This window comes from Trachurus japonicus, chromosome 1 (genome assembly GCF_045865225.1).
Source record: "Trachurus japonicus isolate A0001 chromosome 1, Traja_1.0".
Taxonomy (NCBI): domain Eukaryota; kingdom Metazoa; phylum Chordata; class Actinopteri; order Carangiformes; family Carangidae; genus Trachurus; species Trachurus japonicus.
Genome location: NC_140907.1, coordinates 11,907,686 through 11,929,497, shown reverse-complemented (window position 1 = coordinate 11,929,497; position 21,812 = coordinate 11,907,686). Strand labels below are relative to the sequence as shown.

General features: G+C 40.7%; 1 protein-coding gene across 10 annotated transcripts in view; it reads left to right on the top strand.

Moving 5' to 3' along the window:
* Nucleotides 1–21,812, top strand: part of micu3a (mitochondrial calcium uptake 3a) — a 29,359-nt gene that overhangs the window by 5,659 nt on the left and 1,888 nt on the right. Inside the window, exons 2-15 of one of the 10 annotated variants that reach the window (XM_085773002.1) lie at nt 536–683; nt 1,786–1,817; nt 2,772–2,850; nt 5,798–5,845; nt 6,673–6,755; nt 7,757–7,828; nt 8,908–8,949; nt 11,803–11,898; nt 17,069–17,083; nt 18,467–18,561; nt 18,690–18,861; nt 20,102–20,210; nt 20,340–20,497; nt 21,489–21,557. In XM_085773002.1, the coding sequence (XP_085629128.1) occupies nt 536–683; nt 1,786–1,817; nt 2,772–2,850; nt 5,798–5,845; nt 6,673–6,755; nt 7,757–7,828; nt 8,908–8,949; nt 11,803–11,898; nt 17,069–17,083; nt 18,467–18,561; nt 18,690–18,861; nt 20,102–20,210; nt 20,340–20,497; nt 21,489–21,557 (1,218 nt within the window). Of the gene's footprint in view, nt 1–535; nt 684–1,785; nt 1,818–2,771; nt 2,851–5,797; nt 5,846–6,672; nt 6,756–7,756; nt 7,829–8,907; nt 8,950–11,802; nt 11,899–17,068; nt 17,084–18,466; nt 18,562–18,689; nt 18,862–20,101; nt 20,211–20,339; nt 20,498–21,488; nt 21,558–21,812 lie in introns of those variants that run through there. The other 9 variants (XM_085772994.1, XM_085773009.1, XM_085773016.1 and 6 more) reach the window with 9 other exon arrangements.

Below are 21,812 nucleotides of genomic sequence, written 5' to 3'. Positions count from 1 at the left end.
TGTTAGCTGAGCTGAGGAGGAACCTCGGAGCGCTGGGCCCCGCGGCCAAGCAGGTTTAAATTTGGAAACCTCTCCGCTAATTACACAGCTTCCTGCAGCACAATCTGTTGGCGTAGCAGCTCTCCAACACAGCAGCTAATCAAGTTGAAGCCCAGGCTCCATACAGAGAGAGAGAGAGAGAGATGCTAATCAAGCAGAAAGTAGTGACAGAGAATCTGAGTGTGTGAGTGTGCCCCTGTTCTAATGTTATTACATTGCGCCAGAGGTGCTGACTCTATTTATAATCTCAGAGAGCTAAATGGAGAGAGTTGATGCCAAGAATAGATGGATCTCCTCATTATGGAGGTTCAAAAGCACTGAGGAGGTGCATACAGTGTAGACTCCACCGTCTGCATGAGTGTTAGCACATAGAGCGGCAGGAGGGTCTCACTTTTCTAATCACCACCAAATGTGATTTTCACAATGACCATGATTAATAATGTTGCAATAACCAGGACATGACCGCTCTTGCTCACGGCCTCTCTGATGTCTGCAGGCACGTCCGTTTGACTTTGAAGATGGAGACGTGTACATGTCGTCCCATGAGCACCGCTTCCGCATGTTCAGCTCCGTTGAGTATGACGGCCAGCTGTACATGACGCCACAGAACTTCATCGAGTCCGTCACCATGAGTGAGCCAAGAAGTACGTATCAAACACACTCAAAATCACCCTTTACTCTTGTGTTGGAAACCCTTGTATTCACATTGAGACCTGGTACATTTGACAGATATATACAGTCATATTTATCACCCGGGACACATGTTTTTTTAGCATCATATGTGGACTTTATTTAGATGATTATTTTGGCATTAAATTGTGTGCTGGTTTAACCAAATAGATTTTGTCTTTGTTGATCTGTCTTAACCTGAAAGACTCACTACATTTGATGTAGTTTGAATTGTTGGATCTCCATCTCTGATCTGAATTTGATTTTCCAATATGGATGTCAGTGCCAGGTGTGAAACAGGCCTTTTTCTTTTTTTTAAAACTGAAACCAAGTTTTAAAACCCTTTAAAATCCTGGGTTTAAACAGGTCTTTGCTGTTTCTGTCAGCCTGCTGCCAGTTGTAACAGATTAGTCCTCGCCAGCCAGCCTCAAAGCAGATGGTTTTACAGCTATTGTTTAGTCTGAGGTTAATGTTAGTCAGACACACACACACACTCACTGACGCACACACACACACACACAAAGGCACACGCAAACACACGCAGGCACACTGACACCCACTCACAAACTGGTTTGAAAATGTCCTCACAGGTTTGGGGTTATCAAAAGCGCCCGTCCAAAAAAAAAAAAAAAAAAGCCACACCAGTGCTTTCTTCAGCAGCCGTGTGATTGTATTGCGTGCAAACTGTGCACCTGTATGTGTGTGTTTACATCTACTGTGGCTCACTGACACACGATACAGCCGCACATACCCTCTCAGCGGCCGCCATCCTCTAATGCCCCCTTTGAAGTTGAATTAGATGAACTTTGTTGTATAAAACAGAGCAAAAGTAGTATGTGCTTTTACGGGGACATTCCACATACTACAAAGACAAGCGCGGGGCACTTTAGAGCGAACAAATGGGCCTGTGATGATGACAGTGTATATATAGAGAGTGTGTCTCTGTGTGTTGTGACTGTACTGGGCACATTAAGACCCATTTCTAGATCATACAGATGCTATCTGACCAAGCCCACCCAAACTCTCTTCTCCTCTTTCCCTTCTTCTCCTCTCTTCTTTTGTCTGGTTCCGTGGCAGACAAGAGGGCCTGGAGGTCCCTGACCAAGCAGGTGGGAGACACACTCTTAATGCTTCTTTCCTCTGCTCCTCCATGTTGCAGGCATCTGTTGCATGTTACATCTGTTGCAGACTTTGTATGAACCGTGTACACTTTGACTCAAAAGTTGTGGCGTTAGGCTACGCAGAGCAGTCCATGTGTGTTTTAAAGACTAGTTTCAGATCCCTTTAAACTTCTTAGATGTTTGTCCATTAATATGATCACTAATTGAATCACTTTTTGACAATTAATTCTAAATGTGTCTTAAAAAGGCAGTAAATATATACTGTATATATGCAGCCTCGATCCATTCATTCATTCATAACAAATTGGGTGGTTTCCTTCAACTTTCATCTATAGTTATATTGTGGTATTGGTTATATTGACCATAGTGACATTTGTAGTGAGAAAGTAATGTGGAAATATCAATTTTAATTCTTAAATGTGGTCTGTTGAGTTGTCTTGTAAACACAGTTAAATTTACATTGACTATTTTGGCCAAAAGTATTGTGGATAGTGGTGTAACAAATATGTTGAAAACACGCAGACTTCAAAATGGTGCCCACTGAATTGATTTATTGATCACTAATCACATGAGCACTGGGATTTCCTCAGATTTCTCTACACACACATTAACTTTGCTGTCCATTCTGTTCCTGCTAGAAATAGACATTCTTATTTAATTCATCATCTGTCTCATTCTTATCACTTATTTTCTCTTAAAAGCACAGTCATTTGATGCACTACAGTATATTTTCCATAAATTTCTTGTTTTGACCACAAGCTTTGTTGCACAAAACTGATGTTTTACTGCATGTTCTTTCCTCTTGCCCATGGCACGATGCTACCCTCTTTTTCTCGTATCTGTTTCTGCCTGTGTAACATGTTAAAGTTCAACGGTGAAAGTTTATGTTTTAACAGCCTGTCTCATTTTAAATGTGTTCATTTGTGTGTGTCTGTGTGTCAGGAACTGGAGAAGATCCTGTCAGAAACACCACCAGTATGGAGAGGATCCTCAAAACTGTTTCGCAACCTGAGAGAGCGAGGTCAGAGAACACACACACACACACACACAAAGAAAAACAGAGGCAAACGCGCCCTGAGCGCCTTTGTACTTAGTAATGCAAATGCACACACGGAACACTTTTAATTGTTTGCAGAGTAAATAATCAGCAGTCAGATAATAACAAGGTCAGTGAATGACAGTGGATTTGGTTTTCACCATTATACGTAGTTCAACTTACCTTCTAAACATATTAAATATACTAATTCAGTACACTGTTTTATGAGGATTTGCTTTTCAGTACACTTGCTTATGTCTGTGTGTACCAGGGCTTACCTGCCGATGTGTGACTAAACAGTGTTTGTAAGCTTGTGTGTGTGTGTCACTGTAGGTGGTTTTAATCCAGGGTTGGAGCCATGCTGTCCCTCCTTACAGCCAAACAACCTGCTGAAAATCTAAAAATAAACCTCTCCTCTCCTCTCCTCTCCTCTCCTCTCCTCTCCTCTCCCACACACACAACAGAATAATTCATACCTCACCGCAGAGACAGAGAGAAAGAAGCTTCCACTAATGAAAGCATTTGTTTCAGGAGTGTGTAACACAGGAATCAAACAGTCTGGGAGTGAGTCCCCGCTGTGATAATTACACACATACAAACACACACTGGGATATGCTAAATATAACACACCCTGCGTGGTGCATCCCCTTTCTCTCCTCTATCATGATAATGTTTAACGCCTTGTAACAAGTGTGCACAAGTGAGTTCTGTTTACACGTCAGGGACCAGTATACAGGGCAATTACCTTCATCCCTTTGTTAAACCAGAGAAGAGGAAGAAACAGAGAGAAGATAAAAAAGAAATGGAAGGACATGGAAAATGAAAGTAGAGAAAAATATGAGGGAAATTAGAATAGAATAAGATGTGAGGCATGGGAGGGTGAAATAGGGGAAGGAGAGAAATGTAGAGAACCTGAAGATGTGTAGAAGAGAAATGAAACAAGGAACAAGAGAAAGTTTGTAAACCTAACCGATTCACCAATACTTCTCTACATATACACATTTGTTTCCTAACCACTCATTTATTCATTTGCTCTTTTATTTAGTTCAGCATTATTATATTATCTCATCCATCAGATAAGTTGTGTGAATAAGCCATGTGCATTTGTGTGTGTGTGTGTGTGTGTGTGTGTGTGTGTGTGCGCGCGTGCATGGGTGTGTGCGTGTGTGTTCGCTGATGTCCAAACATGCCATGATGAGCGAGGACAGTTAAAATCCTTGGAATGGCTTTGGATTTCTGAGAATGACAGAGGTGTGTGTCAGACAGAGGAATGCATAGCGTTACCTGCCTGAACATTGTTGACGGTGTGTGTGTGTGTGTGTGTCTGTGGCTGTCAGTAACTGGGCACATTAGTGGTAGGACTTGCTGTCCTTCGAGAAACATTGTATGGATGTACGAATGATGAGTTAAGTGAGGTTATCATTGCTGCAGACTACCGTAGCATGCTGTGTCACACATTTACAGTTCATATTAAATGTAAAACCATGTTTCTACCTGTCAGACATTGCACTAGCTGTGTGATTATATCTCATAATATAGGTAATCAGTTCATGTTTAATCTGCGACTGTGGTAAAAACACTTTTTATAACTAACCATCCCATATGTTGGTGTCTCCAAATCCATAGTGTAATACTGTGTCACATACTTGGACTGCCTGGGAATGATCTTGTTTGTGTGCCTGTCATTGCTGCATTACTGCATTGTGAAATAACTGCAGCTTCAATAAAGCTTGCGGGATTTTTCTAGCTTGAAATATGGGGTGCTGCTGAAAATCACACGACGGCTGCAGGAGACGGGCGTTGATTGTCTGTGGGATCGGATTATCAGCAACCCTTAATCATTACCTGGAATTAGGATTAACAGTTAATGTAGATGCAGTGGGTCATTATTACACAGCTCAGAAGCATAGGAAGGATGAACCACCACCAAGTGATCGACTTCATTCAGTACTGAAGATCATAAATCATCATTATCAACAATTTCCTGCCAAAAACGTGCTTAACTTGATTTATTGATGATTTTTTTTTATACAGCTGACATATAAAATATTAAAATGTGTCAGATTCTGAATACATAGCACAAGTAAATATGTCTTAATGTCTTTAGATATAAAGAAAAACATAAAGGAAAACATGGATTCTGCTCAAATGAGTGTGTTTTTAGTTCAAACAGAATAATAAATCAGCAGTCTAGCAGTGTTATTTTTCTTCACTCTGATCATTGTTTAGTAGTAGTAGTATATCACTGGCAGGGTGAGAGTGTAAACATGCGGATCGTGTTGTATGTAGAAACCTGAGCAGTTGCAGAGTGTATCTCCTGGTCTTTTACACAGCTCAGGCTACATGGAGAAAAGAGAAGTCAGTTCCAAACCAGCTCCTCCGCACAAAGCAGTCAAGCATCAGGAAAACACTGGGCTCGCACTGCCTCTACCTAGTGTCATGTTCACCTACACACACACACACGAATAAACACACACGGGAAAGCAGTCTCCCGTAACACTCAAGCGAGTCACCCTGAACTATCTGAACGATCAGACAGAAAGCGAAAAAAGAGGGAGAAAGAGAGATGAGATGGTTGTATAGAGATTCCTAAATGGGCCCGAGGCAAGAAAGGATCACCTCCTAAAACATTTTTCACTTGCTTATCCAAACACAGACACATCCACACGCACACACCCCTGCCCGTCAGTGTCTTTACTCTGGACACTTGGGGTGTAGAAAAAGAAACGGTGTGTGGCCAAATGGCTGTCAGAAAGCTCAGCTCCAAAAGACACATTTAAAGATGCTATCTTCATGAAAGGAAGGATTATGTGTTAGTGTGTGTGTGTGTCAGGAGGCCCATGGTCTTTGAACATCTGTAAACATTGTGTGTGTGTGTGTGTGTTGAATGTGACCTTTTCTTTAACTCTCTCCGTCTTGGTCTCATTACCAGGCATCATCTCATACACAGAGTACCTGTTCCTGCTCTGCATCCTGACAAGTGAGTTGGTTCTGTCTCTCTGCACATCCTCCATTTACTTCACCTCACCTTCTACTTTCTTATTCCGGTCTTTCCCTCACCTTCCCTCGGCAGCGTGCTACTCTTCATTTTGAGAGAACAAAAGCCAGCTCAGATACTATACTCGAGCCCACCCAGAACTTAACAAGAAAGAATCATCATGACACAAATCTGGTGGTTTTCCCCTTCCCCTTGGGGTAAGACAGAAATTAGGAGAGACACAGGGAAAAAAAGAACAAGAAAAAAAAGCTTCAGTCACAACCCTTCAAAAGTTAAATACAGGCAGGAATGCTAGGCTGGATAACCCAAAAAACTACTCTACTTATTGTGCACTTACCAAGTTAAAGCATCTTTGTTATTATCTCTCTAATTGCAGAGAAGATAACAGCAATTTCATGCATTATATATATCTGTACTTCAGAAATTGAGAATGAAAGTGTTTTTCTTCTGTAAATAATGTCTGTTCTTTTAAGTGCTTAAAATGAAAATAACAGGAACAGTTTCTGCGAGTGACAGTTTTTGCATTTCTGTAGCTCAGTATATGTCTACTCAAGTGGCAGCCATAACTCATGACCACATTAATCAGGAAACCAGTGAGCCGTCTAATCAGAGTCATTCATTTTTATTCAATATTCATGAGAGAAGTAAAGTAGACTATGTTAATATTTCAGTCCCCGAAGTGTGTTTTTATCTGTGTCCTGTCTACTCTGTCCTATATGCCTCTTCTTCCCATGCTATTTCTGGATCTAAAATAGCCTTTAACACATGCACACACACTCACCCTATGTGCTCTCCTCTCTGTTCTCTAGAGCCCCATGCTGGCTTTAAGATTGCTTTCAATATGTTTGATGCAGACGGCAACCAGATGGTGGACAAGAGGGAGTTCATGGTGGTGAGTCGCTGATAACTGAGAGAGGATCCATCCTCGGCTGATTTGATATGTTAATGTTCACAGGATTGACTACTCACATTACAAGAGGAAATTGTTGATTGAGATTTAATTATACAAGTAATCAGTTTGAAGCTGAAATATCAGTGTTTACACAATACAGATCTATGATAAGAGCTTCTGCTTAATATTCATGTGAAAGCATTTAAAAACACATCTTTTTTATTATTTCTTGCCATCATAAACCTACATGGATGGATACATGTGTTTTGTTTTTTTTTGCTGTGGGAGTGGATGGACAGATTTTCAATCAAAACCCCGGCTGCAGGAGGGAAGCGATCAGAATCTCTGTGGAGGCTGGAGGGAGCAGGGTGTCTGATCAGTGGGAGTGGGGGGCAAGGGTGGAAAATCCTGTGGGAGCTGACAGGTGTGGGAGCAACAATGAATTCCCACGTTTAGAGTTGAGCTCTGATTAGTCTCTGATGTTTTTGGGTCAGGGTGTGACAGCATCAGACATAATGGTTGTGTGTTGTGATTATATCTCTAAAACATGTTCTTGGAGATACATCAGTTTCTAATTTGTGTTAGAAAGGGTATGGTTAGGGCAGGGTAACAGTTTTCATTGTTAATTCAAATTAATAATAGAAATCAATAATATTGATATTCGGCTGTAAAATACAAATCAATGACCACTAACTCACCGGAGACTGACTGAATGCTGTGCAGCTGCAAGATCCTGCCACATGTGATGCAACTTTGATTTATCCTTTAATATCTGTGAACATAAGTCACTTCCAAAGCCAAACTAGTAAACCAACACTCTCTCAGTCTTCCTGTCAGAAGCCCACTGCTGGGATCACGTTGTAGACCAGCCCCAACGAGTGAATGACCGCGTGAACTCTGTGAATGTTTGTACATATGAGCTAAGCTACACTTAGAAGAAACAGGGTTTCAGATCTGGCTTTGAATCGTCAGTGAGATCCTGATTCTTTCTCTCGTTACAGCTTCAGGAGATCTTCCGCAAGAAAAATGAGAAGAAAGGGAGGAAAGGTGATGCTGAAAAGTCCGCACAGTTGGTAAGAAAGTTGCCGCACATGGAACAAGAGTCTCTCTCTTTCTGTGTGTGTGTGTGTGTGTGTGTGTGTGAGGATGGATACTTGAATGTAGAATTCAATTGTTTCGTTAATTGCCCTATAGCGCTACCAATCGTGAAACGACAATGGATTGTAAGTCTGTAAGGACATGGACATCAGTAATCCTGCAGCCATCCCAGTGGTAAACCTGAAATGCAAAAATCCCAAATGTCCTGGTTTTACTGAGGTTGATAAACAGAAATTGTAGAAAAGGTAACATTAGTTCAAAGGCTTCCAAATAGCTTTTGGCGTTTTAATACATCCATGACAATAATGTGGCACAATAATGAGTGCACTATCACACTGTAGACATGGATGTATTGAAAACGACACATCATCATCCAAGTTTTCATCTGTATTCAAGCAGATATTAAAGTTAGTTAAACCCCTCATGTAACCATGTTTAATTGCATGCTGCCTTACAGAAAGTGTTTTTTACAGTGTGGTCTTTAGCGTGACAGTTATCCCTACTGTGTTATATCGGATACACTCTCAGAAAAAAAATGTCTCAGCACAACTGTGATTGACATTTAGGAACAGCACTGGCCGCTTTGGCTAGAAAGTTTCCATTAAATAAATGTTTTTATTGGCTCAGATGGTAACAGTCTAAAGGGACGCTTATCTTAAAATCATAATCTGATTATCATAGTGCAGTGAAACACCAGCAATTCTAAGTGTTGTCTTTTACCACAGGGGAATAGATATGTAACCAGTTAATCTGAGATGACCAGAAAATAAATCAACACAAAGTTAAAGCGGGCAAAGTTACAGCGTCCGCCTCACGCAGTTTGACAGTGATCTCCGGGAAGTACACTGCAACCCAGAGCGTGTGTTGTTCTGAAATGTAATCATAGATGTGTGGAAAATGACACATCCTTTTGCAGAGTGTATCCGCAGCCTCTTTCCTTGCATGTACTAACATGACTTTTACCTTCTCTCCTCCTCCTCTCTCCTCTTCCCTCCTCTGACTGCATGCTCTGTCCTCCTCTTTTCTCTTCCTCATGTCTCTCTCTGTGTGTTAGAGTATGCAGCTGTATGGATATCAGGTTGCTCCCATGAACAGCGTATGTATTCAAAACCATAACCCCTTAGTCTCCTTTCTGCCTCTTTAGATGTGAAAGAAATGGATGGAGGGGTGAAAAGAGGAAAATAGTGTTAGGAGTTTCTGCACACTGGGTTAGCTACAAGCTTTACGTTTTCTTTTATTTGGAAGCAAAAGGCAGTATATTCTAAATATTCACAATAAAAGTGCAATGGGGAACTTTGTGGATACAGCAGGTGAAGCAGTCATTGTGCAGACAGAGATCTTGCAAACAACATATCTGCAACCTCTTGAGAACTCTGTGTATGATGGTTTATATCATACTGGTAGTTTTTTTTTTAACCTCTATTTGTAAGGTAAGAATCCTTGTAGACATCACATGTTCTATTTAGTGTGTTTCTCAATATTGGAAAACACAATTTGAAGAAAAGCAAAAAGGTTTTTGAAATATTTGTTGCCAAGAGTTAAGTGAAAATTCAATACTACTGTTAGAGCTGTCCATTCATAACAGCTAGTTATCGTAGCTTTGCACAATGCATATAGGCTGCAAACAGTCACCTGACTCACTAAAAGCTGACAAATTCATCTCTAAAGCTCACTAACACACTCTAACTTGTTTGTTTAATTTGTACAAAAAAACTAAGTTTTAAAATATATTGTGTTAAGTGATGTACTGGACCATTTTTTGGTGCAGTGACTTCCTGGGGTTCCCACTGGTTGGCGGACTCGGAGCTTCCCCCTGCTTCCAGTCTTAAATCACATCTAATCAGGGACTGTAATTGTGTGGCACAAAATAGGTTCACACAACAGTGACGATTTATTACACTCAGCTTCTCCAAATAGTAAATTCTTATAATCTGTATCTGGCTAATAAAATAAAAATTGACCCTGATTTAAATAATGAACATTTTTTTCCTGAGCACTTTTGTAGCTTGTCACAATTATTCTGGGATACTTATAGTTCAGTTGTTTAGCGCTCCTGTCACCCACTTTTGTGTCCTGACCTAGTCTTTGAAAAAGCCATAACCATGACCCAGTCTGCTTTGAGCCTCTGTTGTCGGTAACATATACTCGTAAAGACTGATGGAGGGATGGTAAGAAAGAGCGAGAGCAATAGAGGAAGATTCAACACAGGAGTGTCCATCTGTCAGGTCAGCTGATCAGTGATTGATCGAGGGACGATGGCACAGGGTGGGATGAATGGAGAGAGAAGAGCAGAACAGCAGTTATAGATTTAAGGGGTCAGGAGAGATGTACTTCTGAAAAGAGAGTGATGTGATTTCCAATGAGCAGAGACACTCTGAAGCCCCAAACACAATCAGACGCTGTTCATTTGAGACCATTTCAGGACACTTGCTGTTTGTTTGGCAGTGTGTTTGTTCCTGTTGGGATGAGTGGGGGGGGGGGGGCTTAGTACAAAGAGAGAGGAGATTTTTATTGAAAGAGGTCTTGGCTACAGACATGAAGTTGCTTCTATTGTCTGGGCACATTAACATTTCCATTTTAAAGAAAGCTAATAGGTTATATTGGCCATTTGTGAGCGGTATGATTCCCTAAATTAAATAGGTTACTTAAAAAACATCAATCGAGAGAAGAATTAACCCTCTTACATATAATACAAAAGACTTTCTGAAATTACTATGAAAGGAAAACCCATTACACTGATTAATAGTTGATTACCTACTTGATCACTTAAGGCTGGAAATAACAAAACTTTTAATCGTCTCTTTTGTTCACTGGAGATACATTGAGAAATAAATACTTAGAGGTCGGCCCATCCTGAGTTGTAATGATTTCCTAATGGAGATAGAGTACAGTGTGGGAAAGAAATAGTCCACTAACTGCAGTACACTAGTCTCTATTTGGACTATGAGCGTCCTTCTTTCTCTCCTCCTCTCTCTCTCTCTCTCACACATACACGCAGCGGACACTCCCTGTCCTGTCAGTGCTGTGATGGATAGCTGCATTGTCACTGTGAATTTAAGAGCAGGGCAGGGTCATGTTAAAATGGCTGCTGCTGCTTCTCCCTCGAGAGGAGGACGAGGTGGGTGGTCAAGGGCTCAGAGTCATGGTTCGCCAGCTTTTTTTTTCTCTTTCTTTCTTTTTTTGACTCTATCTTGTCACATCAGAGAACAATGCATGAAGCTAGATGAATATCATTGGCTCAATTGGGGAAAAAAAACCTTCTTCGTAGTGTGTAAGAATTGTGTTTGCCTCACAGATCAGAGGTTTTCATTCAAATTTTATTCAGGTTGTGCTTGTGTTTGTTGCTGACTCAGCACAAAGGCAAAGTAATGAAATGGTAATTTCATCGATTTGAATAGTAGTCTTACAGTGGAGCTCAGTAATCCATTTTTAAACAGTGCCACCACAGAGTATTGAATAATTAATTTTTCTCAAATGAATGTCCCTTGCTGTGTTTTTCATGAAGAAAAGAGTTTTGTGTAAAATCTGACCCTTCCTCCCTCCATTTCTGCCCTTGTTGAACCAGTGTTTTATGCTTGCTAAGTATTTGCAAGTAAAATCACAATTTAATCAAATATTGCAAAAGCGTATTACTACTGCAAGTTGTGCACCTTGATTTGACACAAATTTCAAGCACTTTAGCTGCATTTCTCTTTCACCCGGTGGTATTTGACAGTAAAGTCATTGTTTAATATTTTCTCTGCCTTGCTTGGCCTATTAATTGTTCATGATTATATGTTTGTTCTTTTAAATACGTTTTTTTTTTCCAAGAAACTGAAGAAATCAACTTACTGTATCTGTTTATATGTAATAAGAACTGAAAGATTGAATATTGGAGGCTGGAGTTTACTCCCTGAAGTGGTTAACTTGGAGGTGAACTGACCCTGGCCCTGCTTGACCGCTCCTACAGGTGCTTAAAAAAGACAGTCAGGAGTTTGTGGCGCGGAGTTACTGGGACGTTCTGAGGCGAGGCGCCAGTCAAGTCCTCTTTTCTGACCTGGCGGAGGTACATAGACCCAACTGTCCTCTGTCCTTTTATCCCTTCATTTTTCATCCTTCACGCTTCCTCTTCAGGCCCACTAATTGATGCAAACCCTCTAACTATCCCCCTAAGCTCAGAGTAATGTAGTCCTATCAAGCTTGGCCAGAATAACACCAGAAATGTTACAAGATCAAAGCTTTGCTTGACATATGAGCATTGAAGGCTTTAAACTGTGACTTTTGGAGCAGTTATATTTAGCCATTCCTAAAAGAGAACTGTGTTTTCCAAAACTCATTCTGGTTTGGCTTGATACTAATGATGTAAACTCAGCTCGTCATCTTTCTTTGCTTCTTTCCAAAATGCTAGGTCAGATATACCTGCTAATCTTTCCCAGCACTGCTCTTTTTTTGTCCCACACCTCATTCTGCTATGTACCAGCCCTTCACCACAGTAGCTTAGATCCCTTACTATCTCACAGTAGAGTAGAGAAACAATGGTCAATCCATTTCCTTTCCCATATGACATAATCTGTTTTGATGAGCTCTAAAATACTTCCTTGTGTTAACCATTATGATGTCCATTACATTAATCTTTTTTTCTGACACTGAGAGAAGTTTGTGGGAAAATCGTTCTTCGCACTTTTAAACTTTGCATGGGATAATAATCTGAGCTTCTTCCAAAAAGGGTCTTTCTGTTCTAACCCATCTCATTGTGTCAGTCACTAACTAATGAACAAATATGACAAGAAAATTGTTCTTGGTATTTGTTCTTACCTTTTGTGGTGTGTTAGTGTGACAGAATTGATCCATTCATATTAGTCAGATGATAGATCTCCATATTCTAATGACCTGTTTCTGTTTCTCACCTGCCTCCTGTCATTTTCATTCTGCTTTTGTATGTGTATCTGTGCCTTACTATCTGTGCCGTGCGGTGGCTAGTGTTGTAGCTTTGGTGTCGGATCATTCTCAGTTTACTCCACATGTGTAATGACAGTGGTATACAGTCATGTGACGGCTGACGGCAGAGCACATACAAAAACCATTCGATAGCATCGAACACTTACACTGAATCACAGAATATACAGTATGAGTAGTGGTGACCTGAACTATATGAGGCCTGCAGACTAGGATAGGAAGTTGTGCTTTAGCATTTAATGTGAATGTAAGCATACTAACATACTCACAATGACAATACTAACAAGCTGATGTATAGCAGATCTAATGTTGACCATCTTAGATTACTGCACTACTAGCATGCCAACATTTGCTAATCAGCACTAAACACAGAATACAGTTGAGCCTGATGTCAAGAATTTAGTGATAAAACAACGAAATGGACAAATTGATGTTGAAGTAAAACAAATGCCAGGCTTGTGGAGGTGCTACAAGAAACATTGATTAATTCTTTCTAAAAATTAAATCCATCTCATAATTGTTTAAATGTTTCAGTTGGGGGTACAGTGATAGACAGACCAACTAACCAACCAACAAGCATTTCAGTCCACTTTAGCAAGTCTTAAATTCTGTTAAAAATAAAAAAAGACTAAAATCAAAACATTTTACAACCTCTTACAAATGTCCAGTATTTTTTCCTTTTTCACTGGCTCGTTCATGTGCAACTCAAATTGCCCCTCTGATATGTCAAATGCAAGGCAAAGGTGCTGGTAATGATTAATAACAGCTAACGCAGCGCTAGCAGGCTAGCTGCCTAATGACAGGCTGTGCACTGAGGTGGCAGCGGAAGCTGAGGTGGAGGTAATGACAGTGGGGTGTAATGGGGCTGACCTTGTATTTACACCGAGCAGCCTTTCATCTGCCGGGATTTCAGACGGACAAAATGGACGAATCAGACAGAGGGGGAGGCAGGGGTGAGGAAAATAAAAGCAAGAAAAACAGGCATATTGAAAGTGCGAAGGGTTACAAAATGCATGAAATTAAGTAAACTGAACAGTCATAAGTGAGAGAGTGGCGACAATAAAAGCAAAACAGCATAAATCAAAGAAAATACAACCCTGGGATTTCAACAAATCACTTAACCACATTAGTAAAAAAAAACCTCAGGGTAAAGAAGAAAAAAAAAACAAGGAAGAGATAAAAATCAGAGACAACAAACAGGTGAGAGAGGCCCACAGAAGATGACACAGGTCAGCAGGGAATACAAATGTTCAGGAACAAAGTGGGTGGAGAGAAAAGAGGTTTGGGAAGCACATTTAGGGGAAAAGAAAGAAGAAGGTTGTATTTAGAGAAAGATGTGTTTACTCAACAGATTAGTCACCATTATACCTCTTTGCTTTTGTCTGGAGAGGGAGGGACTGACTGACAGGCAGAGAGAGAGGGAGGGAGGGAGGGAGGGAAGGAAAGAGCAAATCACCCCAATGTTTTTCAAGTGAAGAGGGTACTGACGGGTAGTATGAGGAGAAAGGAAATCAGAGTAATCAGATCAGGGGCAGGGTGAGAGGAGAACTATGATAAAAGAGGGAAAGAGGGAGAAGGTGGAAGATAAAGATAGGAGTGAGGTGCAGAGCGAAAGAAGAACCACTCATGGGAAGGGAAAGGAGGATGAGCTGTTTTTACCGTGGAAGGTGGGACCGACTGACAAACGGACAAACTTGACGAAAGACGGACAATGAGCTCTTCCTCTGGGGTGTTAGTCACTGATAGAGAGCATGAGGACGACTGTTTAGAGTTTACATCAGTAATGACTGTTTTTGTCTTTGACTTGGAGATCAAAGTGTGCTGAAGCTCACACACTCACACTCACACACGTAGATGGACAAACGTGCACACCAGCTGTTGGCTCGTGCCTTGTGGGCGTGGTAACCATTACGTCCTCGTGGGGATGATGAGCTCACACCTGTGCTGCCACACTTCCAGGAATGATAACGCTTGTTATGATCAGTTTGGAGTCACGTCGGTCTAACCACAGTCACACTGAAATGGGTTCTTGAAGGGCCGATATTTATACCAACGTTTTTTTACTAGACCGGCTGAAACACTGGCAGCTTGACTGTCAATTACTTCAGGGAACTAAAGTAAGAACAAAGTTACATTTTCATCAGCCTACTAAAGTTAAAAAGTTAAAGGGACAACGAGGAGTTTTGGACAAGCAAAGCGTTTTCACACTACATTTATGAGCCTCCGCGTGCACTGTGAAATTCTTTTACCGGCGCAAGACAGACTCATGTTTTCATTCATCAAGAATTAAAGTCAGAGGTTCAAAGACGATCACATACCGTCGTAGTTCCGACCATACAATAAACGGCGATTCTGTGACGTTATTCTCATGACTCGCCACGAAACCGAAAGTAAAAAACGCTGGTCGGCTCGACCAGCGTTTCCGCCACCACTAATAATAACAAAATAACGATGGAGACAAAACGATATATTTATTGAAAATGGGCCCATTAACAAGTGTGGGTAGCGGAGATTCATTCACATTAACGTGAGACTTTTTTATAACCAATTAGAAACTCCTCATTGTCCCTTTAAAGTTAAACCATCAGAGATTTCCTCTGGTTATACATCTCAATTAAAATAAGAAATAGATGTAATAAAAATAGATGTACTGATAAAAAACATCTCTATTAGGTAAGGAAGAAATATTGATCATGTTAGAAGGTTGACTAAATATTTGAGTACAAAAAACAGTCTAATAATTATATAATAGATACACAAGGTTACTACCTGCAATACTCAACTAATCAACTACTCTTATCTAAACAATGGATTTCCCTCAGGTCTTCCACTTTTTAGAAACCTTCAGTTCATTGATTTGGTTTCAACAACCCCCAATCTTAACTGTTTTGACTGAATCTTGCAAATATTGGACTTAGATTTGCTGTAGGCCAGAAGTAACTCCAAGTGTCTGTTTACATGTTCAACTATAACAACTTGATATGGTAAAAGTATGTCAATATGGATAAATCTTGGAATTAGAGTTAGGATAAAGCCTCTAATCTACCGGGAAAGTGATCCATTGTGAATTCAGGATGTATACATTCTACTAAAGAAAAACAAACAGTTTTGAAACAAAATGTTTTAGGCTAGAAAAACAAGAGGGAAATCTAAAGATGAGGAAAGAGGGAACACCACCTGGCTGCTGTCTAGATGTTATGAACAGCTCATGTGTCATAAAGGCACAAGTTATGAGTCAGAAATGGGACAAAGAAGTAAAAACAGTTTTGTCCTGTTTGGCCATAATCAGAGGCTTAATTAAAAGGCCCTCAAATAGGCAAGACGCGGGAAACAAGACACTGAAATGATAAGTCTGTAACTGTTTCAGTTTGTCTGTGTGAAGGAAACCTTCTTTCCATCCCTAATCAAAGACTGAGAAACCAGACTGCAAGTGAATCAGAAACAGACAGAACGCCGGAGGTCACGCTGATGTTGGTCGTAAGACAATAGGATTTACTTCTAGCGTTTGTCTCCTGGCAGATACTTTTATCCTGTCAGTTACCAAACTGCATCCATTACAGCAAGATCTACTACAGGGAATTTGGCATTTGGTTGGTGCCTTAATCTACTGCATCTCGCTGTAGAGTAGAATTACAAATGTTCATGCAAGCAAAACTGAGATGTGCAATCTGATTTAGCCAAATCAGATTGCACACATAGGGACTTTTGCCAGTGGAGTTTTTTAGTTGACTAATCCCACTGGGAACGATATGATGGGGAACTTGGGGAAGATGATGGAGAATAGACAAAAAAAAAAGTCAAAATGAATATAAATATTGAGGCATCTAAAAACATTCAAATTGAATAGTAGCTTGAAGTACCCATAGTGAATAAAAATAATCAGAACAATAGGGTCTAAAGCTAACAAAATGTGGAACTACAGATTGATAACATATTTTGGAAACTAGGGGAGGTTTTTGACATATTAATGTAGCCATTAGCCTACCTTTTGATATGTTTCTCCTTTATTAATTAAAGAATTCCCACCAGATCGTAACTTTAAATAATGTAACTTAAACTTTAGTACTTAAGTTTCCAGATCAGTATAGCTAGTCTTCTCTCAGTTATTATCCCTGCAGCGCTGTCATATTCATTTGCTCATTTCTGATAGAAATGACACTGTGTCACACCAAACAAGTATAACAAAAACTACCTCTTGACTTGAACGCACCTTTTTTTCCTTTTGTAAAACCTGTGTTATCTTGTTTGACACTTTCCTCTTACCCCACATTGGATTTTAGGATTTTACCCTTGAGGTAGAACCACAAGTGGCATCGTGGCAATGATGATAAATATGATGATGCTGATGGAAATGGCACAAACGCACTCCCCCCCCTCAGAAAGACATGAGATTTCTTCCGATCTGATGTCTGCATATTCCTCAGCATGGCCATGGATTTGACGGGGTGTGGGGGTTGTTGGGTGGGGTGGGGGTGTTGGCTGGGTGGGGCATGGCAGGGAGAGAGAGAAAAATGATGACCTTTGAAAAGTCCTCTCTTTCTGCCCTGGTGCTGGCTGACACCTTTTTTCTGAGATAGACATGTTAGCGAGCATAAACACAGTGGGACACACTCGGAGGCTCGTGTAAAGTAGCTACCCATGTCACCCTGTGTTGACCTACAGATTACAGCAGGAGCAACTTGTATAAACAGGGCAAAGCCTGTTGAATGGGTTTTAAATGACCAGGGGAATTGAGTCAACGTGAAATCGACAGCAAGGAAGATAAAAGGACATGTAAACACAGTATAGGAAAAAGAAACAAACAGCGCAAAAGTCTTACAATCGCATCCATGACTGTCATTGATTGATGGAAAAAGGTGGAATCGGCTCATATTCTCTGCATTTGTGCTTATGTGGGTTTTTCTTTTTAAATTACTGCTGTTTGTGATTTGAGGCTATGTTCAGGTGTGTCAATGTGGCATTTGCAGAGAAACGCATGGGATGTGACAGTGGCTTTAATGTGTCTGTGTGTGTTTGCCAGCTTAGCTTTGTCTGTTTGGGCCTTAGCTGTTCTTCCAAACGTCTTCTGTCCCTCTTCTCTGTCCCTCACCCCTCACCTATCAGCTCTCCCTGTTGAACACTTTGTCTTTCTTTCTACATATCTGCTGATCTCCATCCGTGGCTCAGTGACTATAGGCATGAGTCTGTTTTCCATTTGTCTTTTCTTTGTGTACTGCTACCTGAGCACTTGTTGTGTATCCACCGGTCTGTTGGCCTGTGTTTCATGCTGCTACAGCAACATCCCTCACCAGTCTAGGCTGCATGGACAAAATTTAGCTCAAAATATTTCACTTCACAAGCCTTTGTCCACTTTACATCTTTACCCTATTTCTATTTTACACATTTACTGAAACTGATACTTATTGCTGCCTAGACTGGTATGATGTCATAATGGCTGCTGACTGTTTGTCTGAGCTGATTCATTTGATTGAAAGTTAGTTTTTTGGCTCATCTGGTGCACGTCCCGCACCCGTACCGCAGAGACCTGCTTCCTGCTAGCCTGGCACCACAGTCGCCATGTTGGATTGATGATGGACTTATCCTGCCCACTGCCTCTCCTCCAATCACAAGGCGTTAAGCTCATTGATTAGTTGCTCATTGATCCTCTCTGTTATTCCTCCCTCTCTAATGATCCGTAGCGAGCAGATGAGAGTGTCACGATCGACACCACCCTTCTGGTCCATTTCTTTGGGAAGAAAGGGAAGGCCGAGCTTACGTTCGATGACTTCTACAGGTACTGGGCAATGCTGTATATTCAATTGACATCACAAAATGATTGCTATGAACAGAGACATGCCAACTAAGTCTTTGGTAACGATCTCCCTCCTCTCCTCTCCATTCCCTTCCCTGGCTGTTCCTCAGGTTTATGGATAACCTGCAGACAGAAGTGTTGGAAATTGAGTTTCTGACCTACTCTAAAGGAATGACCACCATCAGTGAAGAGGACTTTGCCAAAATCCTGCTGCGCTTCACCAATGTGGAGAACATCAGCGCCTACCTGGAGAATGTCCGCCAGTGTATACCTGATGAGAAGGTATAGTACATGCACGCAGCTCCTCACAGGCCGAAAAACAAACTGATGCAAGATTTGTTAATAACAGAGAATAGCAGATACATATCCTAGCCCTTTATCTATCTGTTCAACTTGTTCTTCCTCCTCTGTGAGTGTCTCCACCCTCCACCCCACCAGTGTCCATAATCTCCCACCTCAGTCTCGGCCCGAGGCTGTTGTGACTCTCCACACTTCAGCGCTCGACTGCTCCACTTGACTACACACAAACACTCACACACACTTGATAGCACTTCCAGACACATGTGAATCTATCTATCTATCTATCTATCTATCTATCTATCTATCTATCTATCTATCTATCTATCTATCTATCTATCTATCTATCTATCTATCTATCTATCTATCTATCTATCTATCTATCTATCTATCTATCTATCTATCTATCTATCTATCTATCTGTACACATTCATTGTAGTCCTTATGCAACCCAACTCTATTTCTGTCCTTCCCTTCTTTCCTTTTCATGCTGTGGAAGAAGGAGGTTGGTCTCTGCCTCGTACGACACAGAACCTGCAGTTACAATCTGTCTGTCTTTCTTTCTGTTTCTTAAGTTGTCACCTTTCTTTTGGTTTATCCACATAGAGGATGGTTAGGTTAGGATACACAGCAAGCTAGGCACTTTTGTACACTTTATTTGTTTTAATTAATGGATTTTGTTCTTTATGTTTATTATTATTGATGCAATCTAGCTGTCAGTATATTTGGTTTAGAGAGATCTTGATACATAGGACAGAGCATGTGACACTTTTGCACAGTCATTTCAAAACCAAATATGATTTGTTTTCTTTACATAAATAAAATCAGTCACAGCTTCGTCTGAACAGCCAGCTGTGTGTTGAATGGCTTCAGCTTATTACTGTATGCAGCTACGTCCAGGTTCTGACACACTGCAAGACGACTGCCGTTTGGTTAATCTTTCATATGCACACGCAATCCTGCCATTAATGACTTCTTACGTCATTAATGTCTATTTCATGGTTCCTTTTTAATTTTCGGTCAGCTTATATTTCAGACATTATAGGTGATGCGCCTGAAGGAATGTTGTGTGCACGTGTAATCAAGGCTCTGAAAGAGTCATCATTATCATTTTCAAGTTCTTCCGAGAACAAGGATTTTGTCAGTGTGACTCCCTTTACTCAGTTTGTAAGCTGGTTAGAGTTTTATTGCTTCTGTTTTGTTTTGTTTTTTCCTGCTGTTTTAGGGAATTACCTTTGACGAGTTCAGATCCTTCTTCCAGTTCCTCAACAACCTTGAGGACTTTGCCATTGCAATGCAGATGTATAATTTTGCATCTCGCTCCATTGGACAAGGTAGGGGGCGAGTGGTGGCAACCAGTGCTGCAGACACTGAGGGTTCCTGACTATACAGACATCCTCTACGGCTTGATGCATAATACGTGGCTAAGATGCTCAAAAACGATTTGCTTTCTCTCTTACCAGATGAGTTTGCAAGAGCAGTGTATGTAGCCACCGGGCTGAAGCTGACACGTCACCTTGTACACACCATCTTCAAGATTTTTGATGTAGATCACGACGATCAGCTTTCCTACAAGGAATTCATCGGCATCATGAAGGACCGGCTGCACAGGGGGGGCAGGGTGAGAAACTTTGTGTGACAGATACAGAGATTAACGTCACTTTTAACTATATGACTTAGACAAAATGCTGTGGGGTTGACTAAGGAGTGGTGGAGGAGAGCATGACGAAAGTGTTTCTTAATCTTAAATACAACACTCGGCTTTGCTTCACCTGTTCTGTGTCACTATTTAACACATTCTGGAAAAACATTGTTTGAACATTAGTGAATGATCTCAACAGGGCAAACCACCAGCAGTGATTGTTGTTGCTGCTGCTGGTTCAAACCCAAATGACGCCATTGAATAAAAGTCTCTCTCTATATATATAAAAAAAACAACCTCCAGGGTTGTTTATATCTACTATATATAGGCTTTAAAAGGCATCATTAACCTAAATTGCCACTGGAAAATAACCCAAGTAATTACAGTAAATCAAAAATCTAGCCAAAATGGGAATGACAATGTCAGTGTGTCTCCAGTGGCACAATATTAAAATAGTTATGGAGCTTTTCAGGAGTTCAGGTTTATGTATGTGCCACACAGAGCGACAGATTTAAGGGAGACCCCTGTAACAACTTACTGTACAGTGAATGGATAACATTTTAATGAAGTGATGCCATGGTGCTGTTCCCAAGGAGGGACACTGCCCTCTACTGGTGTATTCAGATGCCCTACCACATATCCAGAGGCCTATTTCCTCCATGATATGTTAGATATTTACAATACAAGCTATTTTTTTGTGTGAAATGCTGCAAAAATCACTAACATTGCAAAACAGTAAAACTACAGACTGTTGTAGGATCTGTTCTGTGTTTTGTCTTGGCCTCACAGTCTTGGCTTTGTAACGATATTCTCTTTTTCTATCTTTCTTTTTCTCTCCCTTCTCCTTCTTGTACTTGCATCCTCACTCTCCTCTCTTTTTGCCACACATCTGTGCTGCCATCATCCCAACACCACTACCTTAATCTTCACTTCCGTCCTCCCCTCTCCCCTGTGACGTCTATCCACTCAGGGCTATAAAGCTGTGGCGCGTGCCACCTCTTTCAGGTCCTGTCTGAAGAAGGAGCTGGCGAGCAGATAAGTATCACTCCCAACGACAGTAAACAGTAAAGTTTGATGGAGCACATACAGTTTTATGCCATTGTTGTACAGTACGTCTACAATTTTAGTCACTGAAATAATAACAGCAGTAGCCACATTAATATGTCTCACCTTTTCTCCCTCATGTTGCCATTTGATTTAGAATATGACTTTTGGCAGCAGTATGATGATTGTCTTCTTTTCCCACCCTTAAATGTAATATATGGTTCTTTAAATTAGGAAAGATATGTAATAG